At 44.2% G+C, this 26,500-nt stretch overlaps 3 protein-coding genes across 3 annotated transcripts; all 3 read left to right on the top strand.

Moving 5' to 3' along the window:
* Positions 1-23: 23 nt before the first annotated feature.
* ppp2r3c (protein phosphatase 2, regulatory subunit B'', gamma) lies at positions 24-4,517 on the top strand. Its single transcript, XM_079751983.1, has 13 exons — positions 24-178; positions 321-445; positions 749-853; positions 1,004-1,116; positions 1,610-1,707; positions 1,951-2,021; positions 2,126-2,258; positions 2,563-2,618; positions 2,708-2,783; positions 3,064-3,200; positions 3,410-3,547; positions 4,128-4,187; positions 4,308-4,517. The coding sequence occupies exons 1-13, from the start codon at positions 109-111 to the stop codon at positions 4,500-4,502; spliced, it is 1,377 nt and encodes a 458-aa protein (XP_079608109.1). The 5' UTR covers positions 24-108; the 3' UTR covers positions 4,503-4,517.
* Positions 4,518-5,170: 653 nt separating this feature from the next.
* On the top strand, positions 5,171-17,475 carry nrde2 (NRDE-2, necessary for RNA interference, domain containing; the record flags this gene model as incomplete). The annotated part of the gene is given in 20 exon segments (XM_079752338.1): positions 5,171-5,279; positions 5,866-5,962; positions 6,487-6,708; positions 6,871-7,011; positions 7,417-7,688; positions 8,445-8,677; positions 9,350-9,565; positions 10,101-10,290; positions 11,922-12,055; positions 12,292-12,412; positions 12,863-13,029; positions 13,255-13,426; positions 13,922-14,142; positions 14,509-14,804; positions 14,806-14,924; positions 15,075-15,448; positions 15,543-15,682; positions 16,467-16,608; positions 16,919-16,990; positions 17,301-17,475. Coding segments are annotated over 20 exon segments (3,564 nt in total). The 3' UTR covers positions 17,427-17,475.
* Positions 17,476-18,965: 1,490 nt separating this feature from the next.
* On the top strand, positions 18,966-26,356 carry calm1a (calmodulin 1a). Its single transcript, XM_079752186.1, has 6 exons — positions 18,966-19,079; positions 23,355-23,385; positions 23,559-23,702; positions 23,786-23,892; positions 24,023-24,158; positions 24,461-26,356. Exons 1-6 carry the CDS (start codon positions 19,077-19,079, stop codon positions 24,487-24,489), a joined length of 450 nt encoding a protein of 149 aa, XP_079608312.1. The 5' UTR covers positions 18,966-19,076; the 3' UTR covers positions 24,490-26,356.
* The last annotated feature ends 144 nt before the right edge of the window (positions 26,357-26,500 follow it).

The raw sequence follows: 26,500 nt of genomic DNA, 5'->3' as shown, positions 1-26,500 counted from the left end.
TCGTGACGTCGTCCACACGCGACAGCTGCAGTGTTTACCTACTGTGTAGAATCATTCGCTAACATATATGTTTACAGTTCTCTTTTTGAGGTTTGGTTATATTAAAGTATGGCCAATGCGAAAACCACTCACTGGTCGGATATTTTAAAAAGAAGATTAGCTAACTCTACTCGTAAAGGTAAGGGCAAATATCAAGCTACCAGCTAACAACCTAACGAGAAGTTGACTTGCCAGCTACTGCTGACTTCTCATTTATGAGAGTATTCCTTTGTAATGCTCTGTAATACTGTATTAATACATGTGTCTCTATTCTGGAACAGATGAGAGGAATGAAGACGAAAAGAAAGCAGAAGAAACAGAGCTTTTCACCAAGTACTATTCGGAGTGGAAAGCAGGAGGCAACAGAGGCAGCTCCTATAAGAAGATTCCTCGCTTCTACTACAGGGTAACCTTAGCCAACATTTACTTTATGTTACATCATATTTATGCTAAATTATGTGTATAATTCAGACAAAACTTTCACATTTTGAATTGTAACAACTTAAATAAATATGGATGTTTACAATTGCAATCTTAGATAGATGTTTTATCTATATATATTGATGTGTGTGTGTGTATATATATATACTGTATGTGTATATATAGATAGATAGATAGATAGATAGATAGATAGATAGATAGATAGATAGATAGATAGATAGTATTGATCAGTATTGATTACCACAAACAAGACGTTTGTTCTGAGCAGTTGCCAGCAGAGGATGAGGTCCTGCTCCAGAAACTGAGAGAGGAGTCCAGGGCTGTGTTTTTACAGAGGAAGAGCAGAGAGCTGCTAGACAATGAGGAATTACAGGTACTCACTCTATCACTCACATACTCTCTTATTTGATTTATGTTTATTTTTGTAGCTGTATTTCTGTATCGGGTGGTTTCAAATCCTTTAAGAATTTATGTCTGTTTGGTCCATCTATTTATTGTCTGCCACATTAATTGTTTTATGCAGAATCTATGGTTCCTCCTGGATAAGCACCAAGTACCGCCAATGTCAGGGGAGGAGGCCATGATCAGCTATGAGGCCTACCTGAAGGTTGGAGAGAAGGCTGGACCTAAGTGCAAGTGTGTAGAGAATTTAAGCAGAATGTAACAAAACTGTTCCAAAGTTAGCCAAATAGAAAATCCAGCACCACTCAAATATTGTAATATCAGCATGTTTATCCCTGATTTATAGATAGATAGATATAGATGTATAGGATAGATATATGGATAGATATAATTTCTCTGCACTGGTTTTGGGTTACTGTCTGCAGTGCTGTGGGCGAAGGGGACAGGTGGGGACTAGTTGGGTTCGATTAGCTGATCATTTCTATTTTAATTTTTTACAATGTTATTTTAGAAGAAACAAATAAATTCCCCATTGATGGACTTATTATTTAGTTTGGTAATAATGTCTGTTGGCTCTTATGTTAACACTTGGATACTGTGTAATTGAATGGCTTGAGTCTACACCGTCTAACCCAAACTTATGTTTACAGAGCATTTAGAGTAGCAACTTTGATTGCCTACTCTCCTTTGTATGTATCTACCCATCTCTTCTTATTTCCTCCTGCAGACAATTCTTCACAGCCAGGGTGTATGGCAAGCTGCTCCACAGTGACCCCTATGGGAGGATTTCCATCATGCAGTTCTTCAATTACGTCATGAGAAAAGGTCTGTCTGGAATACATTCTTTTCATTCTCCTTCCATCCATCACCCTTTACATGATACTGGGCTCTGGCAATCATTTGATAAAGTATAATTTATACTACACTCTGTATATAATAACTGAAACATTCTCAGTGCACATTTGAATGTAGAACCATGGCAAGTTATTTCTGGAATGGAATCTATTGCTGCATATTATAATCTGTGTGTGGTGTGTTTGCGGTTGCTTTTCTCACTTCTCTTTTAAGTGTGGTTGCACCAGACCAGGATCGGTCTCAGTCTGTATGACGTGGCAGGACAGGGCTACCTCAGAGAGTCGGTATGTAACTTCCGGTTACATCAGGCAAAACATTAAAGGCAGCATTTCAATGTAACGGCCAACATTATCTGCAAAAAAATGAAGGTATTATTGTCTCTCACTAGGATCTAGAGAACTATATACTAGAGCTGATCCCCACTCTGCCTCAGCTGGATGGCCTGGAGAAGTCCTTCTACTCATTCTACGTCTGCACTGCAGTGCGCAAGTTTTTCTTCTTCCTGGACCCCCTTCGTACGGGTGAGAGGGAAATCTGTACTTCAATAAAAAATATCCTTGGCTGCAAGCAGGGTCCAACATGAACACCTGCCACAAGCCAATGGCTGACATATTTGAATATTTGGCGACTGCAGAAATTTGGGGTTACATATTAAAACAATTGTTGGCTGGTAGATTCCTCAAATCGATTTCTTTCTTTCTTTCTTGCTATATGCAGAGGGGACATTATGATGAATAATAATATAGTCAATATTATATTTCCCTAGTTTTCAATTCATAGGAATAGAAAGAGTAAATAAGTTAATTGAGTGTAATTGTGTTACAGGAAAGATAAAGATCCAAGACATCCTGGCCTGCAGTTTTCTGGATGACCTGCTGGAAGTAAGTTGCAGATTTCTGAAACAGTGAAAAACGAACGCATCTATTGGTATTGGGCCTTCAGACAATCAGCGCTCATCTTGTGTCTGTAGTTGCGTGACGAGGAGCTCTCCAAGGAGAGTCAAGAGTCGAACTGGTTCTCTGCACCGTCTGCCCTTCGAGTCTATGGTGAGAGGACAACTTGGCCTTCTGTCTATTTAGATGCCCGTCGTAGTTATGGATTAAAACATCAGTATTTACAGTATATAATAAATCGTTTGGGGTCAATGATAGAAATGTACTTTTTATTTTATTATTAGTCTTCAGAAACAGTCTGTCATGACAAGCATCTGTACTGCTACTGAGTGTGTGTGTGTGTGTGTGTGTGTGTGTGTGTGTGTGTGTGTGTGTGTGTGTGTGTGTGTGTGTGTGTGTGTGTGTGTGTGTGTGTGTGTGTGTGTGTGGACAGGTCAGTATCTGAATCTGGACAAGGATCACAATGGCATGCTGAGTAAGGAGGAGCTGTCCCGCTACGGCACGGCCACCCTGACCGCCGTCTTCCTGGACCGAGTCTACCAGGAGTGCCTCACCTACGACGGAGAAATGGTGATACAAAGCTTCACAGCCAGAATCCAGTTGTTTCAGTCAATTCCACTTAAATCCATTATCAAGCCGCTCTGGCCATCAATCAAATTCAATAAGCTTGCTCTTGAGCTATGTTTCAACTACTTCAGGAAGAAAACTGTGGCTAATGTTCCCTATCCCATCTATTTGTGTTTTTACCATTGTTCCCTTTGCCCTCCACCCCCACCTAGGACTACAAGACCTACCTGGACTTTGTGCTGGCCTTGGAGAACCGGAAGGAGCCCGCGGCTCTGCAGTACATCTTTAAACTGCTGGACATGGAGAACCAGGGATACCTCACTGTCTTCTCCCTCAACTACTTCTTTAGGGTACCCGGCTCCTAAGACCTACATGTCTACATGCCTAATGCAATAAATATCAATAAAATGTGTAGCCAATGCTTTATATATTATAAACCATCAGCTATATAACGCAGTCGGCCCATCTACAATGTCAGTGTGAACAAGATGAATGGAAGTGACTAACATTGTGAGATCATCCCTACTGTATATCCCTACTGCGAATCTAAGGGAGGGATTTTCAGTTAATGACAAATTCAGGAGCAAAATAGTTTTATCCAAAGGAGACTGAGTAACGTTGTTAAAGAAGAGCAGAAATGTACAGGAGTCTTTTCTGAGAGGAGGAAATGTTTTTGCTTTTCCTCGCACAGAATCATTAAATATGAAGAGAGCACAAGCGTTAGTTATTTAATCGATTGGCTGTAGGTTTGTCAACAACGTAAGACAACACTCCTGAAAATCGATGGTATCCCAGCAAAGACTGCTGTTTATTGTGAAACACAAACTTGAATATCTGGATGGTCTCACTAGGCAAAGTTATATTGCTCAATCTTTATAAAAAAACATGAATACACGATTAGAGATTCATGATCGTCTGTTTCACCCCCAGGCCATCCAAGAGCAAATGAAGATTCACGGTCAGGAAGTCATCTCCTTTCAGGATGTCAAGGTACACACGCACACACACACTCGCACACACAAAGTACAACCCATAACAACATGCATCCTACCTCTGCTTTATTTCAATAATCATTCATCTTCCAATGTGCCGGCCTTTGCTGTCTTTTAGGATGAGATCTTCGACATGGTGAAACCTAAAGACCCTTACAAGATCACCCTGCAGGACCTGGTGAACAGTTGCCAGGGCGACACGGTCTCCAGCATCCTGATTGACCTTAACGGCTTCTGGACCTATGAGAACAGAGAAGTGCTGGTCACCAATGACAACGACAGCAACAGCGCCCTTGACCTCGATGACCCTTAAAGACACAGAGGGAAGGAGGAGATCAGGGCGGGGATATAGTGGGGGGGGGAATTAAGAGTATAGACTAGAATATTTAAGTTAAGTAACCATTATTGTATGGTTTATGTTTCATTCCGGCGTTTTGATTGCCTCATTATACACTGTATATATAAAGTGTGCTGTTTTATCACTATTGTGTGTTCGATACTTTGTTGGTTTTTATTTTTCTATCTGACTTATAGTTTGCTATTATTGAACTTTACACTGAAGAACAAACACAATTTGGCAGTTCCACACTTAACACATCACTGTAGAAATCAGAGGGAAGCCCGACGGTTGTGGTAATAACCTGTTGATCTTAAGTCACAAACCTTGATCATTGTGATTGAACATACATCGCAAATTATGTGCCAGCACATTGGTGAAAGTTGTACAGAACTTTGCCAATAGTGGGAGACTAGAATAAAATGTAGATAGCTCTGAGACAACGCCATCTAGCGTCAGAAGCTGAGTGAGTAACAGTGAAATGACCGCAAAGAGACCTGTTTTACATTCCTTCCCCATTTAAGAAACCTTTTCATCAAATATCAATTAAAAATAGTTTTTTAATACATCAACGTTATAATAAAAAATTGGTGCAAAATAAACAATTCAAATCATTTCAATAACAGCCAAAACTGGACCATTTGATGACGCCGTCATCCTGCGACCATAACGCTGTTCATAACATCAACAACATGGCTCTGTTTCCAGCTTTCGCAGCAGTCACGGCCACAAACGTTGATGATTCTTCCAAAGGTTATTATCAACATTTTAACGTCAACTTCTTTGCTTTGGAAATCGTTTCCGTAAACAATGTGACTTAAAGAGCGACTTTACCTAGCCTATATAAAATCAGGAACGCCAGCTCCCCTAACACGTTATACACCTGAGAGCTGAATGAGCAACATGTCGAACTTCATCGTTACTCAACAATTAACTTACTTCTTGGTCTTTTAATCGTTTTCTTTTTAATAATCTTGATATGACATAAAAAAAACGAACCATTATACAATTCGTGAGTGTACTGTCATGTGTAATGACGGAAAACTCCCCTAATTTAAAGAATTTCACCTCATGCAGGCAACAGCATAACCCCAATTTATTTCAGCGGTCATTCAATATGTTCATACTGTAATAGTCAAGGTTTCCCAACTATAATCACAAATTAAAATTGAAGTCATTTCACTAATATATCGGATACAGTATAGCTATTGCAGTCATATCACTAATATATCGGATACAGTGTAGCTATTATCTATCCAGTTTATACAGTGTTGTATGTGTCTGTGTATTCTATCCTCTGACCATTTTCCTATTGTCCACATTGTCATATTATATTTAGACTGGTTGACAAATAAGAGCTTTCGAGCTGATGATGCATTGGCTCTCAACGAACGGGCTTTAAAGGCCAGCAAAAGTCAGAACCAAGATGATTCAAGGTAGGAACACACGCTTATTATTCAGTTGAGATCGAGTTCACTGTTGTCTCTTGTTAACGTACTCCCTCTGGCTAAGCTCACTGATATTATCAGTGTAAAGAAGCTAATCTTTAACTAACTTCAGCATCTTAGGCTTTACTCATCTAACCTTTTAATAAAGTGATTCTCAGTGTCATATCTTCATTATTGAAACATTTATTCAGAATGTTATTCAGATGGTTTCAAATAATCAGTTTGTTCTTGCGGAGAGTATTTATGTGCTTCTCAACCCCATCTTTGGCAGCATGTTTTATGGTGATGAATAGATAAATCAGGGCACATAACAGGGCATGGCTTTGAGATGTGATACAACTATAAAAGTTCATTATTTTGGATTATCTAACCGTTCTCACTTTTTTAAAATAATTTCAATGCATTCTGATTGATAATCGACTGAATGATTGCTTATTATATTCCAATACACAATAATAAATAGCGCATAAATTAGCATGGTATGATTTTTAACTTTCCTTGTATTTTGATAGGGAGGTGAGCTCTGAGGAGGAGGAGGAGGAGGAGGAGGAGAAGAAGACAAGGGGGGATGAGGATGACAAGCCTCCCAAAAAGAAGAAAAAGAAGAAGGAGAAGGAGAAGAAGAAAAAGAAGAAAAAACATAAGAAGAGGGACAGGAGCTCTTCAGTCAGTAGCGGGTCGGGCTCTGACACCGTTTATCCCAGTGACCTCAAAAGAGAGCAGGAGAGAGAAAGGTCTGGACACACACACATGTGCACAGACACATATTGCCAACATGCACCGTAGCAACATGCAGGGATGACTGTGCTTTGCTGCATTCATACATGCATTTATACATCACTGTTTGAAGTCTATGTATGTGCACAGTACCAACGTGTGTTATTCTGTTCCTCCAGGGAAAAGGCTGCTCCGCTAGCCAGTCGTTTCTCCTGGCTTGATGACGTGCGTTTCCCCACTGAGCGGCCGTTCTGTGTTGACAATAAACCAGATCAAGCTAACTGGACCTACAAGTCCCTGTACAGGGGGGACGTGGCCAGGTAAACTACCCATCGGTTGTCTCACTCACTTGGTATTGTAAAGCTTCATAGCAATTGCATGTGAATGGCAGTCACATGCAAAAAATATGTTAATTGACGTCCCAGATTCAGCTTATAAACCCAGTCCTTGAAAACTCAGGATTGTATGGGTTTGGTCTAAGCCATGTGATCGTGAAGATGCTGTTAGGTTATCTGTTAGAAGGAACAGGCCTTTTGTTTCTTCCCATGGCTGTTCCCAACATTATCTCAGGTAATCTAAGTCTCCTAACACAAAAACGTTGAACAACGATAAAAAATAGTAGCCTGTAGCCTTAGGTCATGTGTCCTCTACTTTCAATGAACCCAAACACCACCAACCTCACCCTCCCCTTCTCTAACCCTTTCCTCCACGTTCCTGTGTTCCAGGTACAGACGGAAGGGCTCATCCTCGCTGGGCCTGGACCCTCGCTTTCAGGCGATTTCTTGGGAGGAGTCGGAGCAAAGTGCAAAAAAAAAGAAGAAAGCTGACGTCAAGAGGAGAAGGGCCGACCGATACTTTTCAAAAGATAGTCAGGAGCTGCTGAGAGCCGAGCCCCCTTTGCCTTCACTGCCCAGGATCGGAGCAGGCGATGAGCCGCCCCGAGTTATCGACTTTATTACCCTGGCTGGTGAAGGAGGATTAAGCAGAGGAGAGACTGGTAGGATACACTTCATTTTGGATGTTTGGTCATAAGCAATTGAATTGTAAACGAATATGTACAAAACAGGCCGACTTGGTATTGTGCAATTCTTTACTGATATTACATATATGAAAAGCACTCAAGTAGGGCTGGGCGATTAATCGAATTTCGATCTGGATTTCAAATATATATATATATATATATATATATATATATATATATAATTGATTTTTCGATTATTATTATTTTATTTTTTTTATGTTTTATAGAAAGTTTTGAACAGCATACATATCTGTAGTACATTATTTTAGATTTGAACATTTCTTTTTTAACTATTTTGTGTATTTTTTTAAGGCGAAATATCAAAGTTCTCAGTTACAAGGTGTTTTTGGGAGAGACATGCTGAATAAATACATCAGGTTTTCAAACTCAAAAATAATCATTTGAATAATCGTGATTTCAATATTGACCAAAATAATCGTGATTATGATTTTTTCCACAATCGAGCAGCCCTACACTCAAGAGTAACCAAACAATAAAATCTAAGGGAAATCCGCAAACCGGTTTATTAGAATTTGTTAGAAGAAGAACGAGTCAGGTGATGTACTAGGTCACCTGGTACTCATTTAACCAATCAGAAACCCTTACAATAACCTGTGTTTCCCACAATGGTCCTCGGGTGTTCGGTGACCAAAAGACAAGACAATCCTTGGCCCACTACAGGTTCTATAGACCTACACGTTCTTCCCAATGTTATTCCTCCCCGATCTCTAGCGGGGAGGGTGCTGACGTCGCCGGCGAACCCCCTGGGCGTGTACGACGCCGGCACGGCCCTGTGGGCCCAGGGGAAGGGGAGGCAGGAGCCCCCCCAGGACCAGGGCCAGGGCCAGGCCTCGGCCCAGGACCAGAGGGTGGCCAGCCTGTCTGAGAAAACAGGGGATTTCAACAGGCGCCTGAGGGAAGAACCAGGAGACACACAGCTATGGATGGAGTTCATACACTACCAGGTAAGGGCCACTTCAACTTTAATTAGACATTTGCATTACTCCTCACGATCCACAAAAATGGCATTAGGCCAATAAAGAATGGATGGAGGGATGAGGTAAAGAACAGATTTACGAGATAGAGCTCAATACAGGCAAACTTAAATCATGCTTGGCCCTATAATTATGATTTAAGACAATTTGTTTTCTATAAAGGTATTGTGTTTTATATTATTTTTTGGAATGATGAATTTCGTATAAAAGCGCCTGTCTCTCTGTGAGCCAATTTAGATTTTAGACGGCTCCAAACTCATTGTAGACCCATCAGGGAATCTTCACTCCGATTGGTTCAGGGAATTTCTTTCAATCACAGGTGCGGGAAATACAACACTTGCATTTGTTGGACAAACGTATGAAGAGAGGGAGCAGAGAGGGAGTGTGCACATCGCTTTGATAGTTTAGTTTCAAATTCTTGCTCTCGTCTGCTCCTTTTCTCTGTCTGTCTGTCTGTCTGTCTGTCTGTCTGTCTGTCTGTCTGTCTGTCTGTCTCTGTGTCTCTTTGTCTCTCTCTCTCGCTCTCTCTGTCTCTCTGTCTGTCTGTCTGTCTGTCTGTCTGTCTCTCTCTCTCTCTCTCTCTCTCTCTCTCTCTCTCTCTCTCTCTCTCTCTGTCTCCCTCTCTCCCTCCCTCCCCCCCAGGACGAGCAGAGCGCGGCGGTGTTCGGCGGCGGGGGCGAGTCGGACTCGGCGGAGCACCGCCGGGCGTCGTACCGCGGCGTGGTGGAGAAGAAGCTGAGCGTGGCGCAGCGGGCCGTGGCCTCCAACCCCTCCTGCGTGGCCCTGCAGCTGGAGCGGCTGCGGCTCTGCAGGGAGCTGTGGGAGCCCGCCGCCCTGGCCAAGGAGTGGAAGAAACTGGTAGGAGGAGGGAGGGATGCCCCCCGCTTACGGCTTTACCCCCCCCCCAGGGAGGAACCCTCTCGTTGGGCTTCTCAAGGGTGGGGGTCCTCGAGAAGACGCACAGAAACACAATGAAGGACATCACAACCGAAACACAATGGAGAGAGCAGTGTGCTCTCCCAGTCCCAACCTCCAGTCCTACCCCACCCAACAGCCCCCCCACACCACACGCGTTGCATGAACGAGACTTCTCAGCCGAAAGTACAACAACCTGATAGTAAACCTAAAAATAATGATAATGATGACAATGATGATGCAAATAGTTAATAGTATGCATAATATATGCTAACATATGGCAAGCAGAAATGATTGTCTGGCCGATGGGAACAGACATACAAGTTAATACATACAATAATGGACTTCAGCAACGACACTGTTGAACAGCAATTATCAATTCATGTATCAGGTCTTTATCATACACGATGAACAGTCTGTAAGACGTACACATGTTTGTGTGCGTGGCACTGAAGTGTCCCGTTTGACTGCTCCCTAGGTGTTCCTTCACCCCAACAGCCCCTCCTTGTGGCGGGAGTACCTGCTGTTCACCCAGAGTCACTTCAGCACCTTCACCGTGTCCAGGGTCAACGCGGCCTACGGGAAGTGTCTGAGCACGCTCAGTGCGGTGCAAGACGGCAGCATGGTGTCTCACCTGGCCATAGCAGGAACCGAGGAGGCAATGTTAGGTAAAGTATCAGCCAAATGTTGAAGTGATTGTTAACGTGGTCTAAAAATATTAAATCTCCATAACATCACAGAGGGATGTGTCCACTACACAACTACAGAATATCTTGAAAAAACGTGTATCCTGTGATAATGTTAAATATCCATAACATATCTGCGAGGGATGTATCCTCTACACATCTACTGAATATCTTGTCAAGAAGCAAAACATATGCATCACAAATTTAGCTTCTAAACTCAGTCCTGGAAAGATTTGGGTGGTCTGACCACCTTCTCTTCCACAATTTATATTCTGACCTAGTTTTCATTACAAATTGGCAGAGATGTGGACTCGAGTCACATGACTTGGACTCGAGTCAGACTCAAGTCATAATTTTGATGACCTCAGACTCGACTTGACAAAATTACACATGACTTGTGACTCGACTTAGACTTGACTGCTGTTGACTTGAGACTTGACTCGGACTTTGCCTCTTTGACTTGTAATGACTCGACATGTCTTGAGTCAAAAACATTTATTGTTTTAGATATCTAACCTATTTCCCGCCTAGAGGGCTAGACACCCAAGACGCATTCACTTCCGTGAAGATGAAAAAGAAAACAGCGAGTGAAGACAAATCTACACTTCAATAATATCCAAACGAAATTTCGATATCGTTTATACTTTATTCAGAGTAACAGTTTTAGTTTCATATCGGCTGCATTTTGAGTTGGTCCCATTGAAGCCGTCTGGCCAGCCTCTGACACTTAAGACATCGTAACTAAATCATTGTTCAACCGTTTTCCTTCGTTCAAAAAATGTAACAAATCTACACACTCGTATCTTCAATAATATCTAAACTGAATTTTGATATCATTTATGCTTTCTTCAGAATCACAGTTTAAGTTTCATATCGGCTTCGTTTCAGTTGGTCTCATTGATTTACGTTGACGCTGGAGGTGAGGACGTTCAGCAGTGTTACCAGATTGGGCGGTTTTCGCACCCTATTGGGCTACACTTTGAGGACGTTCAGGCAGTGTTGCCATATTAGGTGGTTTTCCCACCCTATTGGGCTACTTTTAACAACATAAGATTTCGGTGCATGCGCATATCATAACACATTTGAAGACAGAAACAATGAACATATTATAACTGTGTTGATAAGAAATGACTGTACATTAGAGTGATATGTTGAAATTATGATCAATAGCCTAATAATGACATTATTAAGTAAAAATACATGGTGACTTGTTCAGGACTTGAAAAAGTTTGGGACTTGGACTTGGACTCGACTTGGCTTTGGTGTGACTTTGACTTTGACTCGACTTGCCTTTCCCTGTCTTGACTTGGGACTCGACTCGGACTTGACTGCTAAGACTTGGGACTTACTTGGGACTTGCCAAACAGTGACTTTGTCCCATCTCTGCAAATTGGTGACCAATGCACTCCTTACTATCTTTATAAAAATATAGTGCTTTCTTAATCATGGATAATAGATGTAGAAGAAATAGAAAATGATGGACATATTTTGTTCATACTGTGAATATCTGTTTAGACATGTTCACATGTTGTCTCCATGTGTGTATATATACTCAGTGTTTTAGAAGTGTGTGTGTGTGTGTTTCACCAGGCTCACTCTGTTCCGTCTCACAGATCTGTTCATCCAGCAGTGTCACTTCCTGCGACAGTGTGGTCATTCTGAGAAGGCCGTGTCACTCTTCCAGGCTATGATGGACTTCACCTTCTTCAAGCCTGATACGGTTCGAGGATTGCCCACCAGGCAGCAGGTAGCCACGCAGACACTCCTGCGCTCACATCGTGTTGAACCGTTGGAATTATTTGTTGTATGTTTTAAATGGTCAATGACGATTGCTGAATTTAGATTTTTTTCAACAATCTTTTTTAAATGGTGTCAAGACAAGGGTCTAACAGCCATACTGGGGGCCTCCTTCTCTGCCCCACGTGCCGTCCTGTGAAGTCTTCTGTCATAATGGGCTGATGGGTGTGGTGTTTGCATGCGCAGGCGGAGTTCTTTGAGCCGTTCTGGGACAGCGGGGAGGCCAGGGTCGGTGAGGTGGGGGCCCGAGGGTGGAAGGCCTGGATGCTCCAACAGGAGAGAGGGGGCTGGCTCCAGCCCAGTGCAGGTACACAAGCACACGCACTAGCACACACACACACACACACACACACACACACACACACACACACACACACACACACACACACACACACACACACACACACACACACACACACACACACACACTTACCAGCACACACAAACACACACACACACACACTAGCACGCACACACACACACACACACACACACACACACACACACACACACACACACATACGTACTAGCACCCACATGCAATGCCATATCTATGAACTACAGCTTTGTTTTCCTGTGGTTATTTAGTAATGAAACTATGAAAAAGTTATAATTTATTAAATATAAAGAGTAAGAGTAAGAGTAAACCCGGTCCAAATCCATCTCAATATATTAGTGTGTTTGTCTTGACATGAATAAGTTTGTGTTTGATCACATCTGTTTGTCTTCATGTGTCTGCTTTCTTCTTTTTCTTTAGAGGATGACGAAGATGAGGAAGAGGAGGAGGAGGAGCTGAAGGATCGGGACCGACCCAGATGGGAGCTCTGGCTGAATGTGGAGTCTTCCAGGGAGGCAACTCATTGGCTGCCCTGGAGGCCAGAAAAGGGCCAATCAGTGGAGGACTGTGAAGACCCAGACAGACAGGTTAGCGGGGCTGAACTTAAGATGCATCGTAAAAGATTTTATGTAAACGTTAAAAAATACTCAAATGTTCCCATACTGTTTTCTTTGAACACCAGTGATATAGAAAATTTAATTGTCATTATAACCGGCACTTATTCCACCTGCCGTTCAAAGAGTTACTCAGAAAGAGTAAAAACCACATTGTAATTGAATCCCCTCTCTCTCCTTGCCTCCATCCATCCCTAGGTGTTGTTTGACGACATCGGGCCCTCGTTGATCCACCTGGCCTCCCCAGAGCTCCAGCTCCGTCTGCTCCTCTCTTTCCTGTCCTTCATGGGGATGCCGGTGGACTCTGTGCTTCTGGGCGCCCCCTATCAGAGCAGCCTCCTGCTGGAGGACCTCACTCTGCTCACACAGGGTACAACCAAGTCCCCTTTATTCAATTAAATCCAATGGAGGGCTGTTCTGGTGTCTTCCTAGTCCCTAGCTGTCAACAGAGGTCACTCCAAGGAGCCAAGGAGAGAGATGAGGAGTAATAGTGGGCTCATTGGAAAGAGAAAGATGGGGAGCTTGCATGCAGACACATCTTCACAAACAGGGACTAAATGGCTGCCATGGCACTGGCTTATTCATTCATTTGTTGTTTGCGTGTGTATTGGATGACAATAGCTAGAAGGGTGTGCGTATGTGATTGCATGTACTTGTATATGTATGATCCTGTATACGGCCTTCACCATAAATGGTGTAGGCAAAACATGTATGTTCATTAATATGTTGCATTGCACTCTTTGGACATTCGCCAGTTATGAAATTTCAGGGCTAGACTATTGTGGCTGCCTGAGTAGTTTATCATACACCAGATGATCAAACAAAACGTAACAACCAACTCTTCCCAATGTCCGTCTCCCCCAAGGCAACGACCCCCAGCGACCTCTGAGCGGCTGCGACCTCCAGAACACGGGGGTCCACACGGTGGGTCACATGACAGCGCTGCAGGGATCAAGGAAGTGGGCGGGGCTCGGGAAGCAAGGGGAAGAGTTCCTCACCAACGCCTTCCATTTGCTCCTCCCACAACTGGCCCCGCCCCACCGGGCGGCCCTGTCACTCTGCTGGATACGCTATGAGAAACTCAAGGTAGGACGCCAACAACTTGTTATCTCACTGCTATCGTCGCTGACATTTGCCTTGCGTGATTAGATGGAATCACCCTTGTTAACATGTGATATCATGGGGAAAGGCTCTGGCTTTCTCAGTGTGGACCTGAGGAAATAATATGGCCAAAGAGGAAGGGAGGCACTTTTAAAATATTATTATGGTCCCGATATTTTTTTCGCAGTAATTTATAGTTTTTAGGATGTGTGAAATAGAAAAGGGAATTGGCATAAAAATTGGCACAAAAGTCAAAATCATGGAGTTTAATAGTAATACTAGGTCTGGGTTTGTGTGTGTGTGTGTGTGTGTGTGTGTGTGTGTATGAACACGTGTGTGTCCTCGTGTCAGGTCCTGCGCTGTCTCTGCGGTGGCAGCAAGAAGCGCCTGCGCTCCCAGGGCAAGAGCAGCAAGCGCGTGACCAAGCGGCTGCTCAAGGAGCCCGACAACCGCTCCGCCCTGGCGCTCTGGCGGGAGTACGGCCACCTCGAGTGGCTCCTGGGCAACGCCGACGACGCCCGCAAGGTGTTCTCCGCCGCCACCGCCATGGGAGGAGCCGAGGGGCTGGGCTGCCCCGCCCTCTGCGACCTCTGCCTGCTGTGGGCCCAGCTGGAGTGTGAGGAGGGCGCCGGGGAGAGGCGCCCTCGACCCCGCGCCACCGACCCCGGTGGCGGTGTTGAAGGCCCGGAGGACTTATGAGCAGGCCCTGACGGACCGTCTGTCTGCCCTGGAGGAAGACCTCCGCAAGTGGGGAGAGGGCAAGAAAGGTGGGTCTCTGACAGCCATCCCTTTATGCTGGAACATGAACAAAGTTGTTGTGTGTGTATGTGTATGTATTTGTTATCAAAGAGGATAATGAGGAGATTGCAGAATACCGATTTCTTTATGTTTAATGTTTATATTTTGATTTATTCTAGGAGACGGACCGAAGCTAAGAGGCCTGGTGGGCTGTTACGCTTTGTACCAGCATCTGACGGTCGGCGTGCAGGCGACCAACGCGGTCTACAGCCAAGCTCGGGAGGGAATGGAGGGGCTCCACCGGGCGCTGACACTGGCCTCTGATAAACACGCCGGCGCCAGCGGGGGCCCGGGCGCCGCCAGCACAGAGGCCGGCAGACTCTGCGCCAAGAGGCTGGCATTTGAGTGCGAGGCGTTGGCCGTTCAGCACGCGGCGCTGCTCAGATACCACCTCAGCACCAGCGTGTTTCCCCTGGCGACGCTGAGACACGCCCTCACCTCGTCGCTCTCCGCCTGGCCCCAGAGCGCCCCCCTCTGGACCGTTTACTTACAGGTACCGTCGGGCAGGAAACTCTTGTCCAAGGCTTGGTTTCTCAAAATGAGTGTAATATACTAATAACGGCACGCTGGGTGTGTTCGTCTTTCAGGTGGAGAACCGGTATCACAGCGCAGGACGGGCCCGCCGCTTCTTTCACTCAGTGACCCGGGGATGCAAGGACATCGTGCCACTCCTCTTTGCTATCGTTGCCGAGCAACAAAGGAAGCAGCTGGTAGACGCGACCCAGCGGTAAGAGCAGCTGCTGTCCCCGTGTCATCTATCTGAGAGACTACTGTTTGGCAGGTATCGTTTTTGCAGCACATAAGAGGAGCTGCACAGGGGACCCTCATGTAAGGTCTAACCCTAACCCTAACAAGATGTGGTACACACTATTGGGAACATCGAGACGTCACATCAGGAAGTAAAGAGAAAGAGGATGTAATCCCTACTCTATCATGGAGTACTAAATGTATATATATATATACATGTATACCATCAAGTCACGAATCACATAAATGATAAGTGACGATGAGTGAATTCACTTTTTTTTTGTTAAATATGCTTCCTAGCTCTTCTAATGTCAAATACAGTGCTCCAATGTTTGGTGTTGGATAGTGGCGCCAATGGAAGGGGCTCAGACACAACAAGGTTGAAATAAAATGCTTTATGCCAGAAGCAATTTGGAGTGATTGTGCTTGGAAGCTTAGTAAAACAGTGGGATTTAATTTAATTGAAACAGGTTTCAATTAAATGTGTTGTTTCCTGCAAGTAGATAATAATGTATTATAATAGTAAATAATTACTCTTAATTAATCTACCTCCATACCAGTTTAATTTAGATTTTCTTTAACCTGACATTTGAAGATTAGTATGTTAATAAATATCATGAGTCTGTATCCATCGCCTAACAAGGCCACACAATGTTGATTAAGCCTATGGACAACTTTTAAAAGCCCTTGCAATTGCAGCATTATGTTCCCAACTGGGTGTGAATGTTATACTAATTATTTATCTTCCAATTGTCTGCCTGTAGGTCTGACTCTCATGATGGTGCTCTACCCATCTTGCCGGAAAATGGCCTTGGCAACCGTATCCGGGGCCTGTTTGGAAACGCCCTTCTTAGTGAGATGGGTGCCCACTGTCCTCTTCTCTGGCGGATGTATATGCACTTCCTGGTGAGGCAGGAGGCCGTGGAAACCTACAAAATGTTTACTATTGGCGGCATGTGACTCAGGAGGTAGAGCGGGTTGACTGGTAACCAGAAGGTTGCTAGTTCGATCCCCCGGCTCCTCCTGACTGGAGGGTTAGAATAACAATCAAATCATACCAGTAAAAACCAAATGACTGAGAACTAAAAGATGGTTGATGACTACAAAATGTACTGCTATTTGTGATGGAACACATTTCTAGTCTAGTCTAGGGAGGACATGGTATATGATGATGTGCATAGGCCTAAATGTACATGTTTCTAATGTATGTTTGCAGGTATCAGAGGGTAAGCTGGACAATGCCAAAGCAATCTTCTACAAGGCCTTGCAGAACGTTCCCTGGTCCAAGGTGACACACACACACACACACACACACACACACACACACACACACACACACACACACACACCATGTTAACAGATTATAGACGCTCCATACATTTTCAGCTCTCTATATTTGTATGCGACTATTGACTTCAATTTGTGTCTTATCTTCGGCTGTTATGTATTTACATACATACAGTATGAGTGCTGCTTTGTGTCTAAGTGTAGCACACATGTTTGCTGCTGTGTATGGCATGCATATACATGCATTTACACATTTTGTGAGGGCGGACGGAGGTCGTTCTTGCTCATTAATGTGTTTGCATTGTGGCCAGGGTTTGTACATGGACGCAGTGCAGCTGTTCCCGGGACACCTCCAGGAGTTTGTGGACCTCATGACGGAGAAGGAACTGCGTCTCAGACTGCCCCTGGAGGAGTTGGATATACTACTTGAAGATTGAATGAACAAGCAGACATTCACGTGAACAAAATGTATTCTTATTCATTCGTAGCCTAAAAATAATTTGATGAGAAAGGTTTTTTTCATGTATATAGCTACATCAAATATACTTTTTGAGAATTGGAATAAAAAGTGTTTTTTTAGAACTGGTGTTTTTTTTTTTTTCATATTCGTTCTGTTAAACCAGGTATGTATGGACAAAATAAGCAAACAGTGCTTAAATGTAAAGTTAGATAGTCTAGATGAAATAAACATAACATTAAAAAAGAGCGTCAAATAAAAGTATAAATAATAAAACCCAACACGAACGAAGACGCACAAAGCAGAAAGATATTTTAAATAATTTAAATGTTCCACAAAACGTTTTGAACGCCAATTATTCGACTTTTAAGTAACAGGTACGCGTTTGAGGTGATGTCCCTCCCACTTGTGAAGTAGGCTGTCATGTGTCAATCACTTTAAATGCGAACAGACGGAGTCGTCTGGAAATAAAGTATTAGTCATGTATTATTATAATCAGGCAAATCTCGTTATGAAGTATCCGTCCACTCATCTGTGTCATCATTTACATAGCGCCATGGCTTGACGCATTGCAGATCCTGCGTAGCCAATCTTGCGCGGCTGTACAGTGTGTAGAATATTGCAGGTCTACTCTATCCAATCAGCAAGCTCGTTTCAAAATGAATTGCACTTCCCTATAACAGAGTCGAAATGAGAAGCCGGTCGGCAAAAGCCGTATCCTTCCGCTTCCATAAAGGTCTGCAGCGCGTCCGCCACCGCTCTGAACGCCCTGAATAAAATCTGAAACCTCCAAAGTTACTGTGGTCTTTAACAATGTCCCCCCCAGGCAATAATAATGTACATAATTGTTGCGCCTCTTCGTTAAAAATGAAGCGTTAGCAGTGCATATAAGAGTCTTATTTTAGCTTTTGCAAGGGGTGTTCTGTTGTTACTGCTAAGTAGCTGTATTTTTTGATTAACAAACACGAAAAAAAAGTTATCGAAATTGTTTTGAAATTAAGCAAAATCTGAGTTTAGATCAAACCTATTGATGTGAACAGATTAACATTTTACATTAAAGCCAGATCATCTTAATCGACTTCGATTCATATTTTCATGTGTATATATAAATACAATACTTATATTTATTGGCATTTAAAAGAGCTGCATTTGTAATAATAAAATGTGTGAATGTGCTGTTTTTTCCACTTTCTATTGAGTTCATTTATGATCTTTGCATGATTCTATTTTCTCTTCCATGGTATCTATGTACCTACATGCAAGTGCAGATGTATCAGTATGTTGCCTAATACCTGCATGTTTGCACCTGTACAACAAGAGTACAACAAGAAATATGTTGGTATGGCAGACAATATCAGATATTAGCTTTAGCTTTCTTGAAATATAAATATAAATATAGATATAGATATAGATATAGATATAGATATATATATAGATATATTACTGTTTTACAGCACCTAGAAAGAAGGTGATGCGGGAGTAAGTGACCTGGGCTCTTTTCATCTGTGCGGAGGAATACGCGAATACTCGAGTCGTGGTTCTCCCCTAACCCAGCCTTGCAGCTCAGTGGCGACCGTCCATTTCCTCTACGCCTAGCATTAGCCAACAAGCACTACCTGCGCAAACAGACATGGTGAGTGTTCCTTCGACCGTTTTTGAGATATGTATATTTGTGAAATCATACTTAAATCCGGGGTATAATCCTGCATTTGGAAGGCTTTTGGTTCCAGCTCAGAATACCCAATTCATTCCGTTACGGAGGCTGTGTGTATGAGATTGATCCAGTCAAGATTTTAGCTAGCTAGCAACTCGGAAACATGGGCGGGTAGGCGTAAAGAACTGGGTTGTACTCGTGTTTCTGTGACTAGCTCGATCGATCTTAAATAGCCATCCCTACCTGTACTCTATTTGTTTTGCATTTTGATACATTATATATCGAAAAATTGAGCAATGCCGGTTACAAATGTAAGGGGGGTTGGTCGGTTTTGCTAACGGCGAGCCGGCGGCCAGCTAATGTTAGTAGCCCCAAAGTAAGAAGTACCATTGGCCGTGATCTGGCATAGTATGGGGTCTGCACAGCATGAGGTCTGCACAGTATGAGGTCTCCATTGTCTGAGGTCTGTACAGTATGAGGCATAATGAAGTCTGTACAATATGAAGTCTCTATGGTATGAGGTCTGCACACTGAGGTCTGCACATGGGGCATGATGCTGCAATTCACCTTAAGTAACACCAGTGCAAAACTTGATTCATAGAATCAGATAAACATATTTTTACATTGCGTCAACACACCCGACACATCGCACATCAACCATGAATGCCAGATTCTTAACATTTTGATGTCAATTTGGATTGTTATCAGGTGTGCTGGTAACTCAGTCTTCCATGGAAAACAAGAGAGAATACCGGTGCCTTTTTCTATTGTTCAGAAGCGAAGCCAAAATCCTCCACTGTGTTATCAGTGATGTTCACGATAGTTAAAACTTACAGGAAACTTTAACCACACTGCAGATACGATCCACAATGACCCAGGAATAAAATAGTCATTGATGTAATTAAAGGGTTATTTACTTGCAGAATCAAGGGTGCGTTACTGGGGACTGACATTGTGACGTGTAGATTAATCTGGGATAGGAGGAGTACTTTTATTTTGCTTTGTTTCATATGAAGACCCACTAAATAAAATGTTAAATTTTACTTGAAAAAATGTTGGTCTGATGACTATTGTTCTTGCGGGAAAAAGTAGTCATCATTTTTACTATTGCTTCTGCTCACGTTTATGCAAAATGGGGGTTGACAGATCAGAGATGCTTTGACCCATTTTGTTTTTTTAAACGGTTTACAGTTTTATGTGACCAAACCTGAATGGTACTGTCCTGTGGTTGGTCCTGTGCCTGTTACCTGTTAGACCTGTAATACCCAAGAAACGAGCTGTAAGCTGTTTCTTATCTTTTAAATGTCCAGAGTACCTCCTTCACAAATCTACACTCTTGGCTAGTTAAGTCTCGAGTCTGAAAGGGAGAAGTATATGCATACACTACTGCATACACATCAGTTTAGGTAATGCAGACTGTTGTAGCGGTCTTCATAATTCACTACTGCATGGTTAAGTCGGCAGCAGTTTATTCCTATTTATATCCACCCCAAGGTTTGTAACTATGTATTTGCATCAAAGGAGACTTAATGGGATTTTTGTAGCTCATGGGAATTCACAACAGTAAAAAACATGTTGCCTAGCAATATAATGCACAAAGTTACCCGCAGTGGTTGTTCTGTTGTAAAATCAGGAAGCGCTAACAAAAACACGGAGGCCAGGGCTGAGCTTGGTGGACATGAAGAAGTGAGATTGTATTTTTTGATAATTGGTTAACATGACATATTTAAGCGAAGACACACAATGGGAACCGCTCCACAGTCCAGTACAGTTTGGGCCACACCCGAGTTTGATTGCTGCATTCACCGTAGCTAAACTGAACCATAGCACAGGTTCAACCGTACCATGGGGAGATGAAGAACGGAGAGCACCCGAGGCACCTCACCATGGACCTCTAATTGCGTGTTTGACCATGAATGTTCAGTGAAGTATAACTTGGTTACCGAAAATGAAGAGGCTGCCTTTTAATGAAGGAAACTCGTATACAGATCTTTTCTGGATGGAGCCTAATGTTAAACAGACACATTTTAGAGGTCTACAGTGCTAAATTGAAGGGAAACCACCGGGGGGGGAAAGATAAGCTAGTGAAGCCAGCGAATAATACTCACTCCTTTTCTCCACTACTTGTGGATTTGCACTCGTTAAACAATGTGTTGTCTAGCATAGTTGCAACACAAAGCAGGCTATGTGTTCACCAGCCTCATGACATCTTGCTGGTAAACCTACAGAACATTCTTTAATTGGGTTCTAATCACTGCAAATTCAACAATTCTCTTTAGGATTTCCAGCTTGTTGGTTAACCCAGGGATCTGTGTTATTTTTGTTGAATTTCAAATCAGTATTTAATAATTCATATTGTTTTTACTCGACCTATACCATGCCTGCAGGCACGCTTAGTACAATCATCTAGAATTAATTCTCTCCAGCCTCATTGCTTTATTAGTTCCCTATTGGCACGCCAATTGCACTGGTTGTCAAAAACATCCATGGCAGATATATTATTGTTGGCACACACCTTGGGAGGAGGGGGTGAGAGATGGGCTCAGCTGAGTCTATACCCTCCTGAACCATGGTGCCCCCAGCAGGGTTCAGATGACCGCTGTATGGCCGGTGCAAACTGATCCCCCCCCCCCCCCCTTGGAGATGGAACTCTAACTAGAAGTTGACAGGCCAAATAGCCTGACCACTGTTCTTCACATACTGTTCCTTAAATCAACTCCCCTGTGTGAGTGACGGGACCCCCCTCGGCTTGGCTACGGTCTTTCAACACAGAAATCTGGCACTTCCAACAGTCCGTGTCAAAGGCTGCTAAACGATACCCGATTCCTAACGAGGACGGATACTGCAAAAGAGTGGGCAGACATCTCACTTAGTCCACCCGTCTATGAGGGGGACGGGGCAGACAGCTCAGCCTCTCGCTGTCACCCTGTCAAACAGATGCCCGTTCTCGCCCACAATGCCAAGGGCGAAGTAGAGGAGGTTCCCTCGGTGGCTGAAGCACAACCCAGATGGCCATAGTCTGGTCACGTACCCCCGGCATGCTGGAAGAAGGAAGGAGCCACAGAGACACTGGCAGCGATTAGGTAGATAGATTTAGTGGGAGACAGAAGGGGCCCTTCAACCTTGAGGTAGAGGGAGCCAGCGGCGAGGGTCTATGGAATATAGATGTTTCCACGTTTGTTCTTCCATTCCTGATGCTGGTCGTCCATCCGTCTGTCCATCGAGTTCTGAAATTGACCTTTCCTCATCCACTCGACCATCTCCACTGGAAAAATAACAACATGCAAATACTGACCTCTGCCCAACTGTCTCTCTGAAGAAATCGAACAGCCTGTCCCTCCGTTGTGCAGATACGAATCGATCCTTCAGCCGTTCAAACCTACTTGTTGGCCCGTTGCGCGTTCATTTTTGCCCGGCCGGTACCCCTCGTCTTCTGTGGCCCAATGCTGCCCAAGAAGGCGGCCATGTACCCGGCAGGAGGCAGTCTGGTGAGCCTGTCGTCCATGTACGACCTGCTGGACGAACAGCAGTACTTCTACACCACGCTCATCCGCCAGCAGGAGCGCAACTACAGGGCCTTCCTGCAGATGCTGGCCAACCGCATGGACGGCCGCATGGACGGCCTGGTCAAGGAGCTCCACGACCTGCGCAGCAGCCTGCAGGGGGTCCGGTCCGAGCTGCTGGAGGTGCGCAAGCAGGGGGCGCAGAACGCCAAGCGAGCAGAGTGCCTCGCCGAGGGCCTGGGGGCGGTGCGGCAGGCGCTGGACGGGCCGAGCGCCGGGGCCTGTTTGCCCAACAGTGTGATGTGCAAGGGCGGAGGCGTGGGGCCCAAGCCCCAGGCAGGAACAGGGGCCAGGGTGCTGAGGTTGGACGGGGGGACGGCCCGGAAGGGGGGACGCGACGGAGGGGCCAAAGGGCCAGAACCAAAAGCCATGAAGCTCATCGCTGATCTGACAGACATCTGCTTTGAGAACTTTAAGGTGGATCCCATGGTCGTTAACATTAGACGGAGATGCAAAGTCAGCACTCTTGTTTGTAACGTGGATCAGTGTCGCTATAATCTCCTGGTTGTGATTTTGTTCCTTGGTGTGCGGTACTTTTGTCCCTAGGTTGGGTTCTAGTACACAAAATTGGTCTTTTAACCTTTAGCACATGGCTAGTGTATAAGAAGCATTTGTTTATTTCTGGAGCTTATTGCACGTGTTAGATATTCCAAGGAGAATAATGCGTCCATGTTTTTCTCTCCTACTCCAGGCTGACCAACTAACAGAAGAGCAGATTGCTGGTAAGACATCACTCTGTCACACGCAGTCCATACGGGATCCAATTGACCGTAATATGCATGCAGAACTGGAATAGATTGTCTTATAGTCACTTGCTGCTCCTGCGTATTGGTCTGCTCTTACCAGCCCATCCTTCGTCCCCCTTTGTCCCCTCTCCCTGCCTCCATCTACCCAGAGTTCAAGGAGGCCTTCTCCCTGTTCGATAAGGACGGCGACGGCACCATCACCACCAAGGAGCTGGGCACCGTCATGCGCTCTCTGGGCCAGAACCCCACGGAGGCCGAGCTGCAGGACATGATCAACGAGGTGGACGCCGACGGTACGACACCGCCACACTGCCCCGGGCCATCAGGGGAGAGGAGCTGGGATTAACGCTTGACTAATTGTACTCGTGTATCCCAGGCAACGGCACCATCGACTTCCCAGAGTTCCTGACCATGATGGCGAGGAAGATGAAGGACACAGACAGCGAGGAGGAGATCAGGGAGGCCTTCCGAGTGTTTGACAAGGTTTGTATCGCGTCCGACGTTTGAGCTATGTGTTTAGTTATGGCCATTGGGATTTTATATTCATCAACGTTTAAATGGGATTATGTGAAGTGGGTCTGTGTGCGTGACACTGTTATCCCCCTCCCCCCAGGACGGCAACGGCTACATCAGCGCCGCGGAGCTGCGTCACGTGATGACCAACCTCGGCGAGAAGCTGACCGATGAGGAGGTGGATGAGATGATCAGGGAAGCTGACATCGATGGGGACGGACAAGTCAACTATGAAGGTGCCACACTTTAGCATAACTCCCGTCCATTGGTGCATTAGCACTGCTGCATGACCGCCTACTTTGACTGCGATGTGATCCGAGCGCATTGATGTGTGTGTGGAACCGTGTCTTAATGGGTTTTGTTGCGTCCTGTTCCAGTTGAAACGTGTTCCTCCTGGCTTAACCCTGGAGTCCATTCCATGTCTAAAATATTGATCTATGGAACATTCCTTTCCATATTTATGATGTGTAAATCGAGTATTGTAGCCGATGTCATGACTTGCTTTAACTTGCTGTTCTCATTTGGTTTGTTTCTGCAGAGTTTGTCCAGATGATGACCGCCAAATGAGCTGTCCCTCTTTTGAAGAAAAAGAATCAGTCAAATGTTTCACTTACCTCTTATTGCAAAAATCTACATTTATTCATACTGTTTCTGTATAGAAAACTTAAAACTGAATGTTGGAAAACTGAAAATTCTGTCCATATAAGCAAGAAAAAAGTAAAACAAACAAAAAACACCAAGCCTAGGTCCCTCCCCTTCCAGTGGACCACCATTGGGCCTTTATTTCAGAAGAAAAGCTGATTTTGTAAGTCAAGAAAGTCAGTGTATGCTGAACTTGAAGTTCAACATATGACGGAACTTGAAGAATTAGAACTTGAAGAATTAGACTGAAAATACAGCCAAAGGTTGCGTTAGGCGAACGACTTTCTTAGCTTGCTAAATTATCTTTAAATTGAGAAACATTTCTGTAATTCATACGGGATCAAAATGATTTGTCCCCTGTTGACTGCCGTTAGCAATTCTTTCCAAAATAACGTCCAATATGGCACAGCGGAAGGGCGGGACTTAGGCTATCTATTTGCATGTACCAGCTTGTATTCCCACCCCCCCCCCCCCCCCCCCCCCCCCCCCCCCCCACCCCACACCACCCCACCCCACCCCAGTGCCGAGCAGCCCAATCAGATTCTTTAACACGTTAGCCAAGCAGCCTATCAGCAGCCAGCTAGTTTGCCGCCAGCTCCTCTGCTTTCCGGTTCCATCCACGCAACGTCATTATGATTTATCTGGGCTGGCCAATCGCCTTTCCTTCTATTCCTGTTTCTTTTTTCTATTTCTTCATGCATGCAGCTTTACGACGGGTCATGGCATAAAAAGCCCAGTGATGGGGATGGCTGTTGGCAGGCCTCACGAGGGAGTTTGTGGGAGAAGGGAAAGGGACATTCGAGGCTTTGCAGGGGATTAGAAGGTTGCAAATGAACCAGGGGGAACCTTTCGCAGTTTGCTTACCTACACTAACCGACGACAGAGATATTTTTAAGAAAAAAAATAAAATACAAGGAAAATAAGAATAAAAAAAATGTATACATTTTAGATTGTGTTTTTGGCATGTCTGAATAATCGCTTTACTCTAATGTGTTTACCTTTTTGGGGAGGGGTGGGTGTCTAGACTGTAAGAGAGGGACGGGAATACTTGAAGGTGATGATACAGGAGCAACTTTTGAGATATAAGAGGGACAGAGATCGGTAACTGGGGTAAAGGTAAATAATTCAGAATCGTGTCAGAATGGCATGGTGAACCAAAAAGGCTCAGCAGTACCATGGCTTTGCCTAGTTCTACTTGCTCACACAAGAGCGGGGCAATATTTTTAATCAATATATTATGCCTAAATACCTCTTGATAATTTAGCAGCGTTTCGTTTTTTTGCATCTTTTACATTCTTTGGACAGCTTCATTTTTAATGTGCATATGATTCCCGAGCTAAAATGGATTGATTCATTCGTCATTTCTTTAGTCAAACTTTACTTAAAACTATTACCTGTAGGACTAATGCAACCTACATATGGTCTACATCACAAATCTAAATCCCAGATGAGATCTGATCCCATCCCTTATTATTCCTCTGGGATTAATAAAGAACATCTTTCACCACATCCCTATATTGCCCAGCTCTGCCTCAAACCTTGCTCTGGGTATCATGTTTGGGGGTCGTTTGCTTCTGTTTGGTGAGGGTCGGTGCTTTTGCAGCATTTCTATCTAGTGTCCGTGTGTGTGTATGTGTGTGTGAGTGCGTGCGCATGTGTGGGGGGATGCCTGTGAAAGTGGATGCGGCAAAGCCTGTCCCAGTCCAACTGTTCTGTTCAGTTGATCTGCATTCCAAGTTGTACATGCTAGTCTTTACATTTTGTTTTTCCAATAAAACACCATGAACTTAAATGCACTGGTCTCGTTTGGTTTGTTGATGGACTAACATTACTACGCTGTTCCCATCAGCTTAATTTAACTCCATTTACCTACCTTTTAACTCTATATACCTTCTCCATGGGCAGTTCCTTGTCCAAATGTACTGTCTTTGTGTCA

Source organism: Pollachius pollachius, assembly GCF_949987615.1.
Source record: "Pollachius pollachius genome assembly, chromosome: 15".
Lineage (NCBI taxonomy): Eukaryota > Metazoa > Chordata > Actinopteri > Gadiformes > Gadidae > Pollachius > Pollachius pollachius.
The sequence above is the reverse complement of the archived record's forward strand: the minus strand, read 5'-3'. Positions and strand labels throughout refer to the sequence as shown.

Excerpts from the sequence above, each read along its gene's own strand:
- ppp2r3c (XM_079751983.1), top strand. The coding sequence starts at position 109 with ATGGCCAATGCGAAAACCACTCACTGGTCGGATATTTTAAAAAGAAGA. Across the intron at positions 446-748 it reads TTCCTCGCTTCTACTACAGG|TTGCCAGCAGAGGATGAGGT; the intron begins GTAACCTTAGCC and ends TGTTCTGAGCAG. Across the intron at positions 3,201-3,409 it reads TCACCTACGACGGAGAAATG|GACTACAAGACCTACCTGGA; the intron begins GTGATACAAAGC and ends ACCCCCACCTAG.
- calm1a (XM_079752186.1), top strand. Across the intron at positions 23,386-23,558 it reads AACAGAAGAGCAGATTGCTG|AGTTCAAGGAGGCCTTCTCC; the intron begins GTAAGACATCAC and ends CCATCTACCCAG. Across the intron at positions 24,159-24,460 it reads CGGACAAGTCAACTATGAAG|AGTTTGTCCAGATGATGACC; the intron begins GTGCCACACTTT and ends TTGTTTCTGCAG.